Source organism: Lepisma saccharinum, chromosome 2, assembly GCF_977018435.1.
Source record: "Lepisma saccharinum chromosome 2, izLepSacc3.1, whole genome shotgun sequence".
NCBI classification, from domain to species: Eukaryota; Metazoa; Arthropoda; class Insecta; order Zygentoma; family Lepismatidae; genus Lepisma; species Lepisma saccharinum.
Window position 1 is genome coordinate 84868673 of NC_139230.1, and position 14745 is coordinate 84883417.

The window sequence follows — 14745 nt, forward strand, 5'->3', positions numbered from 1 at the left end:
TGAATAATTTAACAATTACGAGACTCAAAATTTCCATAGTTACTAACTTCCATGTATAGTTTCAACTCCCCAAATTTCATGAAAATCGGTGATGGTCAGGTTGGGGGCTGTGTTGATTTCGCATGGAAGGACTCTTACATTACATTGCATACATGAATGATTTTTTTCTTCCATGGGCAAGCAGAGATGCACAAATGAGGACAGTGTCTGTCAATGATTTTCCACTACTGTAAAATTACACAAAAAGGCAACAAGAGTTCTCTTCTCTTAGTTTCACAGTTATCTTTATTCTTATGTAGTTCTTTTGTTGATCTTCCAAAAAATTTACCTGGACTTATACATATTTCTATGAAATAAAAGCAAAGGAAGAAGAAAAAGGAATATTCTGACATTTTAATTTACCTATCAGTGGGAAGTTTACATAACTGTCCAAATGTAACCAAAGCACTCGTTTTTGAGGGAAGGAAGAAAACTTTCAACATATGACTACGATTAAAATATCAATAGTTTGCTTATAATAAATAATAAAGAAAAGGGGATGAATAAGTTGAAAACTAGACACAGAATGTTTCCAAATAACAGCACTTTTCCTACTTTCCCACCAATAGTAGTACGATGAATATGATTCCATATTAAAGGAAATGAAACAAGAGTTCCATTCATTCATTTTAAAATGTTACTATTTTACATTCATTTCCAAGTTGTGGCATGTACCTCAAATTAAAAAGAGCTATTGCCTCTGGCAAATCAGTAACTGTAAAACTGCAATGTAACAGGCAGAGTTTGAAAGGTATTTTAATTGTTATGTCTTTGCAGGGAATTTATTTGGTGCATAAATATATTTTGATGTCTACACAAAAAAAATTCTAAATCACATATTCAGATAAATTCAAATACATAATTCAGTCACATTCTGATTCTATATTTGTAGTATAAATTACATAGTGTTATTCACTAAGAAAGTCTAAACCAAAATATCTGGTATGGTAAGACATCAATGTGTATTTTTACCAAAGGTTTGGCTTAACCTTCAGGGTCATCCCAAGGTATTTGCTCATACGTGAGCTCTGGAGCTATTGGTTCAATACCTGGTGGACGCACACAGTGGTTTGGATCCCACTTTAAACTATATGTCCAGTCCTGATTAGCCTATCTGTGCAGAAAGTGGACTTAAAACAAAAACTAAAAAAAAAAATAATAATAATTCAAAATTACCCAATCTACAAATTGAACCTGGGGGTCTCCTACATGGCAGTCAGGCATCCTTATCATATCACATTACATTACAACCAGATCAAGAACAGGCATAGCCATTATGGCACGGTGCAATGCACAAGGGACAACTTGAAACATTTGAATAAATACAAACAAAAATACAAAAATTAATTATTATATAAAAGTGATATAAAACAAACTGCACCAACCTCTTTCAGCCACTTTTCTCTTGCAACTATCACAGTAGGAAGCATGGATTCATAAAACAGCATATACCCCATCCATTCACTCACAATTATATCCACTTTCTCTGGAAGATTTACATCTTCTACTTTTCCTTTTATGAGGACAATTTTCTCAGTTAATTCATTTGATTCAACAACCTGCAACATTTATACATCATGTCAGTTTTAGACAGTAACAAAATATTTTAAGTTCAATCACACAAAAATATCTGGAAATCATACAAAAAAAAAAAGATAATATGCTTTTGTTTCTTCAAATGTGAGAAGATGCCTCATACAAAAATACATCTGGAGAATAAAGTGAATGATGAATTGCATACTGCAATCAGACCAAATGAGGAAAACATGAGAGCAATTTTTAGACACTACTGAAACTAATTTAAGTGATAATTCCTTGTGGCTCACAGGTCATCTAATACAGAAAATAATGTAAATGAAAGTAATTCTTGATGCCTTATGGTGATACACTGTCAATCTAAATACAAAATGTGCAGCAACAACTAATTCTTATGAATGGCAGAAAATGCAAATGCATTTTCCATCCTCATGAAAGAGTTGAGTCAGCACTGAATTAATCAAATATCAATCTTGAAGCTTTGTTGACAGCAACACATATAAAGATTAATAACTCATTTTTAACTGCAAGAAGCACTTTAGAAAACATTGTAAACAAACCCTCACTACAGCTACTCAGAATGACAGCTTTCTTCATGGTGCACAAGAGTTCAAAATGCACTGGAGGCTACCCAACAAAGATAATCAACTACACAAGAAGAAAGAACAAACCTAACCACTCTAACATAATCAAACCACTTTTCATGAGCTTTGAAAGCTTATGGCAATATGGCAAACTCAAACAAACCTCAAAGATGGCAAACATCTGGAGGTCACAAGCATTATGATATTCCAACACTAAACACTGCAGACATTTATGATCTAATGTGTAAATATCAACAGCATTACATTGGTAGATCAGAATTGTTCAAGAAAGAATATATGAACATTTAACCTGGGAGCCATGGTACATAGAATGATGCCCTGAAACTTCTTTCTTCTTACTGCTGTCCTGAAGTACCTAAATTGTCCACACTAGTTGACTGACAATCTCTAAAGTCTTACTATACAGAAGAATATGATGCAAATGATTAATTGAGATTTAAAATGTACTAGCTGATTGCCTGGCATTGCCCGGGTATTTATTTATGACAATCTTCTATTAGACAGGAAAATAATGAATTCTAACTCTAGTGTAAAATGAACTTGGAGTTGAACGGCATTGGGAGTGTCACTATTCATGTTAGCGACCCCGAAAGCTATGGATTCCACACTAATATCGGTCGTTTTCAATTATTTTTACATGTCACCCCCTTCCCACCCCCACCCCTAGGGGTGCCAGGGGTGTCTTACCCCCACAGTATTTCTTTCCAGATTGTAAGTGATATGTGTACCAAGTTTGCTTGAAATTGCTCCTGGATAGCAATATCGCACCTTCTGTGTAGGCAACCAACTTCACCGTGCTGTGAAGCAGGAAGCATAACTTGCAGGATATGACATAAAAATGCCTCGCAACAGAATGCTATTTTATGTCCCCTTCCCACCCTATGCCTATGCATGCAGGGGCGTCTTACCCTGACAGTATTTCTTTCCACATTGTAAGTGATATGTGTACCAAGTTTGGTTAAATTGCTCCAGGCGTTCGAGAGTTATGCAGGAACAAATATATATAAACACACACACACACACATACATCCATTTTTATATATATATAGAAGATAGATAGAATAGAATAAAAAAAATGTTCTGAAAAGACATCATTTTTCATGTAGAACAGGAATCATGGGATAAAGAAATGCTTCATGGAAAAATCATATCTGATTTTATTTTTATTCTGTCAATAAAAAACATGTTAAAGCAAACACAACACTGCACAACAACCACATGACAACAAACACCTGAGACAGTCAGCATGAAAACAAGAAGATGCTTCAGCACAGAAAGTTACAAGAGGAGTGGAGCATAGGCTGGAATGGACACAACAAGAAAGAAGTGGCTGGAAATTCTTGTACATGTGGTTCCAGGAATAGAACATGTGTGACATCGAGGTGAGAAGGGCAACCTTTCAAAGGTACTGAAGAGGAGTACCAAAACAATGTGCTGGGTCCAATTCACTCATGCATCACCTCTTGAGGATTTAACAAGTTTAACAAGAAAACAAAGGTATCTGTGAAATACCAAGGCATTACAACATACCATCAACAGCATTATAATACAGTGGAACCTAGATTTCACATTTTACAGAGGACCAAGCAGAAAAAAATTAAAATGCAAGAAAATGTAAAACCGAGGAAAATTTTATAGCATTTTGCTATGTTGGGGCCAAAAAGATTGAGTGTATAACGTGGGAAAATGTAAAATTCTGGAATGTAAAATTGGGGTTTCACTGTATTACACAAATGCAGCAGTCAGTTCTTATGTGTTATGACATGATCCCACAAGATTCTCCAAACTAATCCAATTCTAACCTTTCAGCTATCATAAATCAACATTAAAGATTTGTCTTAAATGACAACAAAAACTTGGAGCATGAACACAAGTCTACTATATTGAAATGAAATGCACTGAACATGGTCTAATGAGCCATAAATCTGCAGTACATAAGACAATATGGTCAGATTGTGATCTGCATCTTAAGTCCTCAGTGTATCATGGCATGGTTATTGAATGTGATAGGCAAACAATATTTTTGGCAACTAACATGGAATTACAATTTTATGCAATAATTTAATTGGTATGTCTTCCTGATGTGTTGAAATATGCCATTTTACACATTCAAAGTTAATTTTTAAAAAATAATAATTGTTGCAATAAAATTGTCACAAATAATATTGAGCTACCTATAATGGAGTTACATATCATATTCAAAAATGCTGATATGCTGTATCTAGGAAATGTGAAAAGACAAGCCAATTCTGTGAACTGCATAAAAATTAGCACATAATTTCTTCATATTATAGAAATAAGTTCCAATTTGTTCCATAGTGTAATATTGTAGATTTAAACAGTGAAAATAATGCTGCAGCATATTCCCATAAACTTTGAAATAGGTCAAACAACAGAATTGATGAAAGATGTGGTCATTTCATTAGAAATTGTAGGTATAGAAATGGATATTACTCTTATTATCTACCACATGGCATAAGTGTACATTATAATACTAATCCTTACATGCTACAAGGAGTGAGGATTCAAAAAACTGCACACTAATAATTTAAATATCTACTGCACATCAAATATGCTAAGTTCATTTTCGAACATTCTGTAGGTTTTGTAGGTTCAAAATTCACCATCTTCAAACACTTTGACTTATTTAGCTAAAATGCAATATGGCAAAAGTTCTTGGGCATATCTAGTTGCGGCCTTAATTTCAGCTTAAAAATCCAAATTTAGTGCAGTTACTGTGGTCTTAATATTGGTGACTTATCCTCATTTTGACTTTCTGCCCCTCCTACACCTTGTACAATATTACGAACGTATTATGAAAAACTTATAGGTCAATTAATGTTTTAAAACAGCTGGTATTTTGTTTCTTTATATCCAAAAATGTGGTCTAACCCTAGATTTTTAAAAAAATAAGAATTTGAAGTTACTGAAGCATAAGAATTTTTTTTTTTTTGTCTGGCATAACTCAAATACAATAGGATACCAATTTCTCAAGGAATTGTGCAACAATTTCAGCTCAATTGCTTTAAATTTATGGCAGTGATGGTTGTAAAATATTTGTGAATTACCCTCACTCTACTCCAACACAGAGAGTTCAATTCCTTAGATTTTAAAAGTATTTTCAGGTCTATTATCCTGAAAGCAATATTCAATTTTGCTCAATTACCGTGCGTCCATTTCGATCTGCAGCCGAGAGATCGGGAGAAGCGTGGCGGGCGGCGCTGACGGAGATGCCGACATTTGCGGCCTGTAATGCCCGCTTATTTTTATAGACATATGCAGACATTTATATAAATATTGCAAAACGAGCACTAACCTGTGTTATAACACGCAAAAGTTCTTCTGTAATTCATCCAAGTTCTGCTCTTATATACACAAATAAATACGCTATAGAAATGATGTTAAGAGCCACAGATAATAAAGCATTTTAATCATAGTTTTGACCAGTAACGTCCTGTTTAAGTTTATATCCTTGAAAGAGTTTTGTGGCCATGGGAATCGTTTGGAGGTTTCGAATGTGCAACACTGTATCAGGATTACACTGCAGACGAAACTGATAAAAGTGAATGGTTTTCGTGAGCTTCCTTGCAATCCGAAATATCCGAGCTCGAGTTTTTTGTTCCTTCGCGACTAGATGAAGACAGAGTTGTAAATATAGTGGCGAGCAATGTAAACCAAGAGCGTGTTAATTTCGTACTGTGCGCAAGAGTGTTATTCTTGGTTACTTGCAGTTACTTGTTTGTGTTATTGTAGTGTGTATGTGTGACGTGTCAGTGAGACGATTGGAATGCCAGCCGCAAGATTCACGTTAGAACAAAGATTTTTTTATGTATGACACGTAATTACGTGAAAACAAACTCGTGTCGAGACGTGTGTAGGTAATTTGTACAGAAATTCCCATGCGTTTCAACTCCACACAGAGATACGGTTAGACATCTTGTCCTTAAATTACGAGAAACTGTATCGTTAAATTTTAAAACACCTAAGCAAAAATGACGGATTCTAACCGAAGCAAAACTCGATGATATTGGTGCAGTGTTAGAACGTTCTCCAAACAAACCTCTACGCCGTGTTTCACAAGAGGTGGGCGTGTCAAAATCATCGACACATACAGTCACTAAGCTACTAAAATTAAAACCATACTCTTATAACACAGGTTAGTGCTCGTTTTGCAATATTTATATAAATGTCTGCATATGTCCATAAATATAAGCGGGCATTTCAGGCCGCAGATCGAAATGGACGCACGGTACAAAAGTGTTGCATTTTGAGTTAGATATATACAGTTGAGACTACTTTATGCATAACTCAGTTCTGCAAAATTCTGTTTTATATGTAAATTACTGTAGATCCTGGCAAAATATAATTTAAAAATGTGTTAATTAAACCTGATGCATCTGTACGTAATTTGGTGTTATACATACTAATTTTCATAAAATATTGTTGATTTGTACATAACCAAGCTACAACAATGTCACAGAAGCAACAGTTTTCAGTTGCTACTGGTCGGCCATGGATTGATTGATTGATTTGTTTTTTTTATTTTACTTCGCAGCTTGTGCCTCTTGGCTAATTTGCGAAGATGGGGATGAGTGATAAAATTGATGATGGACATTTACAAACAACCATGCCGGAGCGGGTTTCAAACCCAGGACTCCTGGCATCACAGCGCGATGTGCTAACCACTCAGCCATGAGGTCCGGCCAGTCGGCCATGGAGAACAGAAAGAGGCAAAGTTATACACTTGACCAGAAAGTAAAATTTATGCGAGAAGTGGATGCTAATCCACATAAAACTAAAACAGAAATAGCTGCAGAATTAACCATGCCTTATACTAACCACACTTTGCACAGTCATTAGTAAAATAAATGTTATTTTAGATGATTTTTTAAAATTGGGTAGTAAATCTATAAAACTGTAGTGCCTACTGTAGTATATCAGTATCCAAGTGTTCACTAATAAAGTGGCAAATGTTATGTATTTAAGAATCAAATTTAAGATTTGTTAATTTACCACTTTATGACTGAAATAACCTGTATTATGTACATCTTGTTCCTCAAAATAGATACAATGGACATTTCCACTGACATGAAAAACATTTTAAATCCATTCATTTTACTAATAATAACACCAAAATGAGATGTGCAAAATATTTTGGCGATATTTGTTGTGGTCCTCGAGAAACATGCCTTCAAACACTGCTAAAATTCACCTCCTACGTCACTGATTTGAAAACGTCCACTGATTGACCTGATATCATCACTTAGAAATGCGTGCGGATAGATAGTACTTCTGCTCATCCTGTAAAAATTAGCATGGGCTGTGAAAGTGACAGCAAAAAGTCATTTGTTACTGTGTACAACAAGGACCCTATAACTTCCAGTGCAAAAATGTGTGCTCCATTTCTTGGAGATGAATTATGCCCTAACAGTATAGCAGTATTTACTATAATTCAGCCACTCGGTACAGGGTTTTTCCATTAGGCTGACAAAGCAATACTGGTAACAGTCAATGGCTGAACATGTGAACAGCCTTGTTCATTGCTAATACACAGATTCTGTCTGACAAGAAATTATTGTTACAAGAATGCCTTTTATGGAATTACAATTATTTTCATCATAATATTTTCTTCGCAAATTTTAAAATAACAATACGTTTAGAACACTCAGGTTTTCTTCAATATAAGAGGTGATATGGTAAAAAAGGTATGCGGAGTTTTTAAATATCCTGCAGTAAATGACAGTTTTCTTCAGTTAATATATACATATATTGCAAATATATATAGGTGACAGCCGGTATTTACACCAAGGACCGCTTGTCACCTATAGGTGACAAGATGCTTTTGCATGTAGTTTCCGACTTTTTGGACACCCTGTGACTCTGATTATGTTTGGATATACATGTTTTGAGTTCTGCATGAGTCTAGAGGTATATGATGAACAATGAGCAAGGTTTAGTATCATTTTGGTTATGTGGGGGAGGTGGGTCACCCCCGAATATCACATTCTTGTGGGTTTTTTTTTTCTCATTTCTGGGATATGCATAGGCTCTTCTAGCAAGGAAATGAACCCACGAAAATATTTTTTGGCTTTCCTTTTCACATGTCAGTGGTAATGAGCTGTCACAAGTCACACGCGGGGGAGGGTTCAAGGTTGCTGGCACAAAATATTTCACAATACCTTTGTTCATTCCCAAGCAGGGCTCAGCTTGCTGAATGAGTGTTTTCATCTCCCCTCAGCCAAGCTATGCTATTTTTGGCTTCAGCTATGTCTTTGTCCAGGCCAGGGAGGAGAAATGGGGGTGAGGGTGGTGGCTGTTTTTCAGGAAGGCATTTGGAAGGGCGAATTCATTGTTACAGCTGCGTTTAGAAGTGGCCAGTTGCTTGATTTTTGTATGATAATGCCAAACATATCAGGCAGTGTGCAGGTACAATTTTACACATTTACGTCGCGGCGCTTAAAAATGGGGGGCTCGCAATTTTCAAATTTGGTAAAAAAAAATAATTTCTTTCTTCTTCTTCTAACCGATAACGGAAAATTCTGTTTTTATGCCATAGGCTTATTGCCCCATGTGTACTGAACAAAACGAGCTATAACTTGTAACTCCAGTGTTCTTAGTTCCTGAGCTAAAACAAATTAATGTATGTGCACCAAATTTCAAATTTCCCACTGGAAAAAACTCTGGTGCTTCGCATTGGAAATTTTTTTTTCTTGGAAACTATCTTGAATATTTGCATGATTTTTTGTACGATAATGCCAAACATATCAAGCAATGTGCAGGTACAATTTTACACATTTACGTCGTGGCACTGCCGAATGGGGGACTCGCAATTTTCAAATTTGGTAAAAAAAAAAATCATTTCTTTCTTTCTTCTTCTTCTTCTTCTAACTGATAACGAAAAATTCTGTTTTATGCCATACTCTTATAGCCCAATGTTTTCTGAACAAAACGAGCTATAATTTGTAACTATAGCATTCTTAGTTCCAGAGGTATAAAAATTTACGTAAAATCATGCGGAAATTTAAAATTCCCGCTGAAAATTCCCCCTCGGTCCTTAAGGCATTTACCGGCAAAACACACTCGGTCATCTAAGGGTTAACCACAACGATGAGAACACATGGTTAATTTAGTATGTATCTTCTCTAACATCACATTTCTTCCCACTTTTGGCTAATCGCAACAATGAAGATGAAGGAGAAACTCCACCCCTCCCAACTACCACCAACCAGTACAATATCACCCAACCTGCCAATGAGATGAGACAAAACTTTGGTCTGTCCCTTTTGGTCTCCTTTTATGAGATGAGATGGGAAATGTCTCGTCTCATGAGCAACACTAATGTTAACCATCCCTAGCTGTCCCCAAAGTATCGAGCAAACATCCCCCTTTTTACAATTTCTACTTCAATGAAAGGACATTCACAAAGGAACAGTCATGCCCAGGTCGAGAGTCAAACCTGGAGCATGAAACTTCCTCAGATAAATCATGAATTTTGTGCATAATAATTATTATTTGTTGTAATTATTATTACAATGCCAGTTCATTCATGGTAATCCTGAATCGGTTGTTAGGTTTGCATATATAAGCAGGATAATATCCAGTTTTCGTAGCATTGAAATGAGGAGTAGGACTTGAGACGAGAACGATAATTGCCCTCCGAAACTGAGACGAGAACGAGACGGATGTTTATAAATCGAGACAAGACTGTCAACGAGATATTTACAAATAAACAGGATTGATTGATTGATTTTGATTTATTTTATTTCATTTTTGTGCCACTTTTGGCTAATTTGCGAAGATGGAGTGAGTGATGATGTGATATAATTGCTAATGGACACTCACAAACATCCCAAGTCCAAGCCGGGATTCGAATACAGGACCACTGGCATCGTAGCACGATATGCTAACCACTCCATCATGGGGGATGTTTGCTGGCACAAATAAACACGAGACAGACATTTACAACTCTCGATGAGAACGAGACTAAGACTGCCAGGTTTCGTCTCAACAGGATCCCTAGTGGTGAGGTTGTGAACCAAGCAATTAATGCGTTCAGAGTAAAGAGATGAGGTGGCTTTTTTCGCATTACGAAAGTCAAAATATATTGTACCATTTCAGTATGTGATATAATGTTATACACATTATTTCCTTTTAATAATTACACATATACTAAGCTTTGAAATGTACTATGCAACTGTAATATTCTCAGTGTATTTTCTCTTTATCTGTACAAAAATATTTTATCATAATTTGCACATCAGAAATGAAATACAAACTGAAATATCTTTATGGAAATGAAAGTAAAATAGGCTTTATAAATTAAGTGAAGAATGTGAAAATTCTTATTTTGCACTACATCGGTTATGGTAAATTTTGATAAATATAAGTTTAAAATATATTTTTGAAAATTTGGTCAGTAACCAATTTTACAAGCAATATTTTTCACATGACCTGAGAACACGCACGCAGCAGAACCCTTTCATTTATTTTGCACATGAGCAGCACAATATTTAATACAAGAATGATCATTATAAAGCATAGCTTTCCCTTCCACTATCGCTCCTTCTTCCATTATTTAAATCTGTACAGATTTGTAAAACTGCTGCACACATTGGCTCTCCATAGCCTACCTCCCAGTAAACTGAATGCTCGAAGAGCAGATGACAAATTAGTTCTAAGTAGCGACGTATTAACATGGCGGAGCATGTTTTGAGGTCAACGCTAGCCTTGCAGCTTTCAAAGTCTCGTATTTGCCTTAAGGAGGAGGGAGACAATTTCCCCCAGGTCCTTCTCTCTTCGGTAGCTGCCGATCACTGTTGCCAGCTTCGCTTTTTTAGAGCCAGATGTGGCTGGCTCTTTCATGCACTAGTTTGACTGTGAACTATGGCACCCGTGTCCTGCCTTACAATGATGCAATCACTGGCTCCAGCTTACATAGACAACTTCTGTTATAAGTAGGGAAAGGAACTATAGGTAAATAAATGTTTTTTCTGCGATAAGATAGAGACCCTCATTTTTGCCAAAATTCTGATCATAGCCTTATATGTCAACACAGCAAATTTTATTTGACATAAAAACACATATTTTCCAGTTTTCCGTATGTAAATGCATATTTTGCGAATTTTCATTTTAAATACATAAAATCGCTCATTGACTTCATCTACCTCGAAATCCTCGAAGGAAAAATGTTTATTCTCCGCACCTCTTTCATATCGAAAGTGTTAGGTTTGTTTTGTCTTTGAACACGCTCGCTGGCAGACTTTTGGCGCCTCGCCTACGATCCTATTGGAAGAAAATAGCTGTAAGTAGCTGGGGCTGGCTACACGTAACGATAGCAAGGCTTTTTAATGAAGCAATGCAGCTATTGTGGCCGGAAGGCATAAAATTTGACAATGTTCTTCTCTTGACAGATGCTGCAGCTTACATGCAGTAGGCCTTGCTGTTAGCTACCCCAAAATGGTGCACGTTACATGTGTGGCTCATGCGTTGCATAGAATATGTGAAAAGATAAGAGCTCTTTATCCCAATGTCGATGAACTGGTTTCAAATGGGAAGAAAGTTTTTATCAAGTCGCCTAGAAGAATAAACATTTTTAAACAAAAATGTCCTGAAGTTTCCCTTCCCCCTACACCTGTAGTTATGGGATGGGGCACTTGGTTGGATGCAGATGTTATGCCCAGAACTTTGAAAAAATTGTATCTGTTGTAAATGATCTCGACAAAGAAGAATTCTGCAAGAACTGTTGATGGGGCCCTCCTTAAAAATCGAATTGGCATACATCTCAAGAAACCTGTCCTTTCTCTCCAATTCCATACGAAAGCTTGAATCGTACGCGTATAGTAGAAACGAAACTGAAGGAATTCACTGGATCTAACGCACGAGTGCAAATTTCTAAATGTACAGAATTTTTTGGGAAAAAACAAGGTTTTCAAACTTTGTGCCAAATTGCACGTGTTTTGGAAAGTGAAGTAGAGGAAGAGGAAGCTTTGGAAAACTTCAGCGTTAGTGACATTTCGTGCTTCAAATATGCAAGAATTGTTTCTTGTGACGTGGAGCGATCTTTCTCACAATATAAGATGCTTTTTAGAGATAATCGTGACAAATTTACAATGGAGAATTTGGAAACAAACTATGGTGATCCACTGCAACTCTTCCAAAAAATAGCTCACTAAGAGGTAATCATTTAGAAACTGATTTCAGGTGTTTAAAATGCATGTTATAGTTTGTTTTTGTTACCAAATGTTTTTATTTTTGTCACATATTTTCCTGTTTTTATCACATATTTTCAACATTTATGACACATAAAAAATAAATATTTCTGAGTTTTTTAGCACATGAAGTTCCGTTCCCTAGTTATAAGTATACATTTTGCACGTGACGTGATATTGTTATATTGGCTGCATCGCCCCACCCCCTCTTACATCCCCAGCTAATTTTCTTTATAGCACCTTGTCTGACGTAAATAGGGCGTAATATTGTCATCCGGGAATACTTTATTTTCGATTTCGTACGACCATTGGTGGATTACTGAGATGGGTGATGCCGCTGGATCTAGACGGTGAAAACTAAGAATAAATTGCCATCATTTTAAAGCTAACAGTACCCCCTCACCACACCCCCACTCATTTGACACCTAAAATTAGCCCAGGAGGCACTTTATCCAGTTTCATAAATCTAGTTCCTTGAAAGTTTTTACTCCCTTTATGGTGAAATTCAGATTTTTTTGTGCATCAGGTTTGGCAACACTGCCACGATGGCTTAGGAGGCAAGGAGAAATATGAGGGGCAGTCAAATGAAAACTGAACACCCGCTACAAAGTGACAATGGAGTTTGTTTTATTCAAAAGTAATTGCCACAAGTGTTGAGACATTTATCCCACTGGGAGACGAGATGATCAATTCCAGTCTTGTAGAAAGACGTAGGTCGCTGACGGATCCACAACCTCACCCACTGTTGCATTTCCTCGTCCGAATGAAACAGACGTCCACGAATGTCTTTCTTCAGGTCACCAGTCACAAGTTACAAGGGGAAATATCGGGGCTGTACGGAGGATGTTCAAGCCTTTCCCAGCCAATTTTCTTAAGCTTATCCCTCACTCATATGGACAGCCTTGGATTTCTTTGGCGGGCAGAATCCACGTGTTTCCATTGTTGGCTTTGCCGTTTGCTCTCGGGCTCAAAATAGTGGCACCACGTTTCGTCCCCTGTGACGATACGTGACAGAAATGCATACTCTTCCTCGTGGTACCACTGCAAATGACTCAGACATGCAGTCATTCTGTCAATCTTTTGTCCCTCCGTCAGTTGATGCGGAACCCACTGCGTGCAAATTTTTCGGAACTGCAGGTGATCTTTGATAATGGCATGCACAGAGCCATAACTAATGCCAACCTGAACACGAATTTCTTCCTCTGTGATTCATCAGTCTTCCCGGATCAGACCATCGATCCTCGCAATCACATCAGGCGTAATGGCTCGATGGGCCTGTCCCGGGCGCAGATCGTCTTGCAGTGATGTGCGTCCTTCACGGAATCTCTTCTGCCACTCGTGCACACATGTCAGGGACATGTAGTGTTTGCCATACACTGCAGACATGCGACAATGAATTTTGCATGTTCCAGCACCCTCAGCCACCAAGAAATGAACCACACCTCTCTGCTATTCTTTGCTTGCCTCCATTTCCAATGCTGGACGAACACACTTTTCACTACGCTCACCTCCTGAGCAATGACGAAGCAACTGTGTGGACCTGTGCGTTTTCACTATGCATTTCTCCTACCCTACAGATGGCAGTATCGATATGTAACAACAGTGTTGCCAACTTTTGCGAGGAATGTGTTTTATGGTGGGTGTTCGATTTTCATTTGACTGCCCCTCATACATTGCTCTTATGGAAGTATTATTTTACTTGTTCTCTTGGGAATATCAAACTTCTGATAGCATAGACAAATATATCAACAGAAAAAGGACAGACTGAAGTAGTAATTGACAGGTGGAAATTTCGAACCTTCCATTTGATTAGCCGTAACTTTAAGTTGAAGTTGATTCCCAATAAGGAATACATGGGTTTCTGAAAATTCTTATTCATCATATTTTTCAAACATCGTATCTAGCTTAATAATCAACTTTAAAAAACACTTTCTCTTGCAACATTTGGAGAAATTCATACTCTATTGAACACCAGTTTTTTTCCTCAGTAGTGTTGCCCATTCGGACGATATTGAAATAAATGCACAACTGTTGCAAAATTGTCCCTCATTCCCTTAAACTGCATGCAGAGAAACCCGAGAACTTGCAGGGGTAATTTTTCCAGGGTGTAGTTTTTAAAATTGCAGTAAAAAAATTGAGTGGAAATGTCCATTACAGTATTTTAATAATGATTTGACATGGTATCTAAATCTGATTTGTAAGTAATTCCCAGTTATACATATTATTTTCACTTCACTTTTGCATACGTATAACTCAGGTTCTACTGTAAAGAATTTTTTTCAACTATATCACTAAATTTACAGGAGTTTAGATCATTGCAAAAAGTCCATACAGCCATGACCATCTTACAAATAATA

General features: G+C 36.8%; 1 protein-coding gene across 1 annotated transcript in view; it reads right to left on the minus strand.

The window, feature by feature from the left end:
* The window catches only part of LOC145984077 (protein arginine N-methyltransferase 6-like), a 148510-nt gene that overhangs the window by 38176 nt on the left and 95589 nt on the right, over positions 1 to 14745 (minus strand). Inside the window, exon 4 of the mRNA XM_083117467.1 lies at positions 1425 to 1598. Within this exon, the coding sequence (XP_082973593.1) occupies positions 1425 to 1598 (174 nt within the window). The remainder of the gene's footprint in view (positions 1 to 1424; positions 1599 to 14745) is intronic.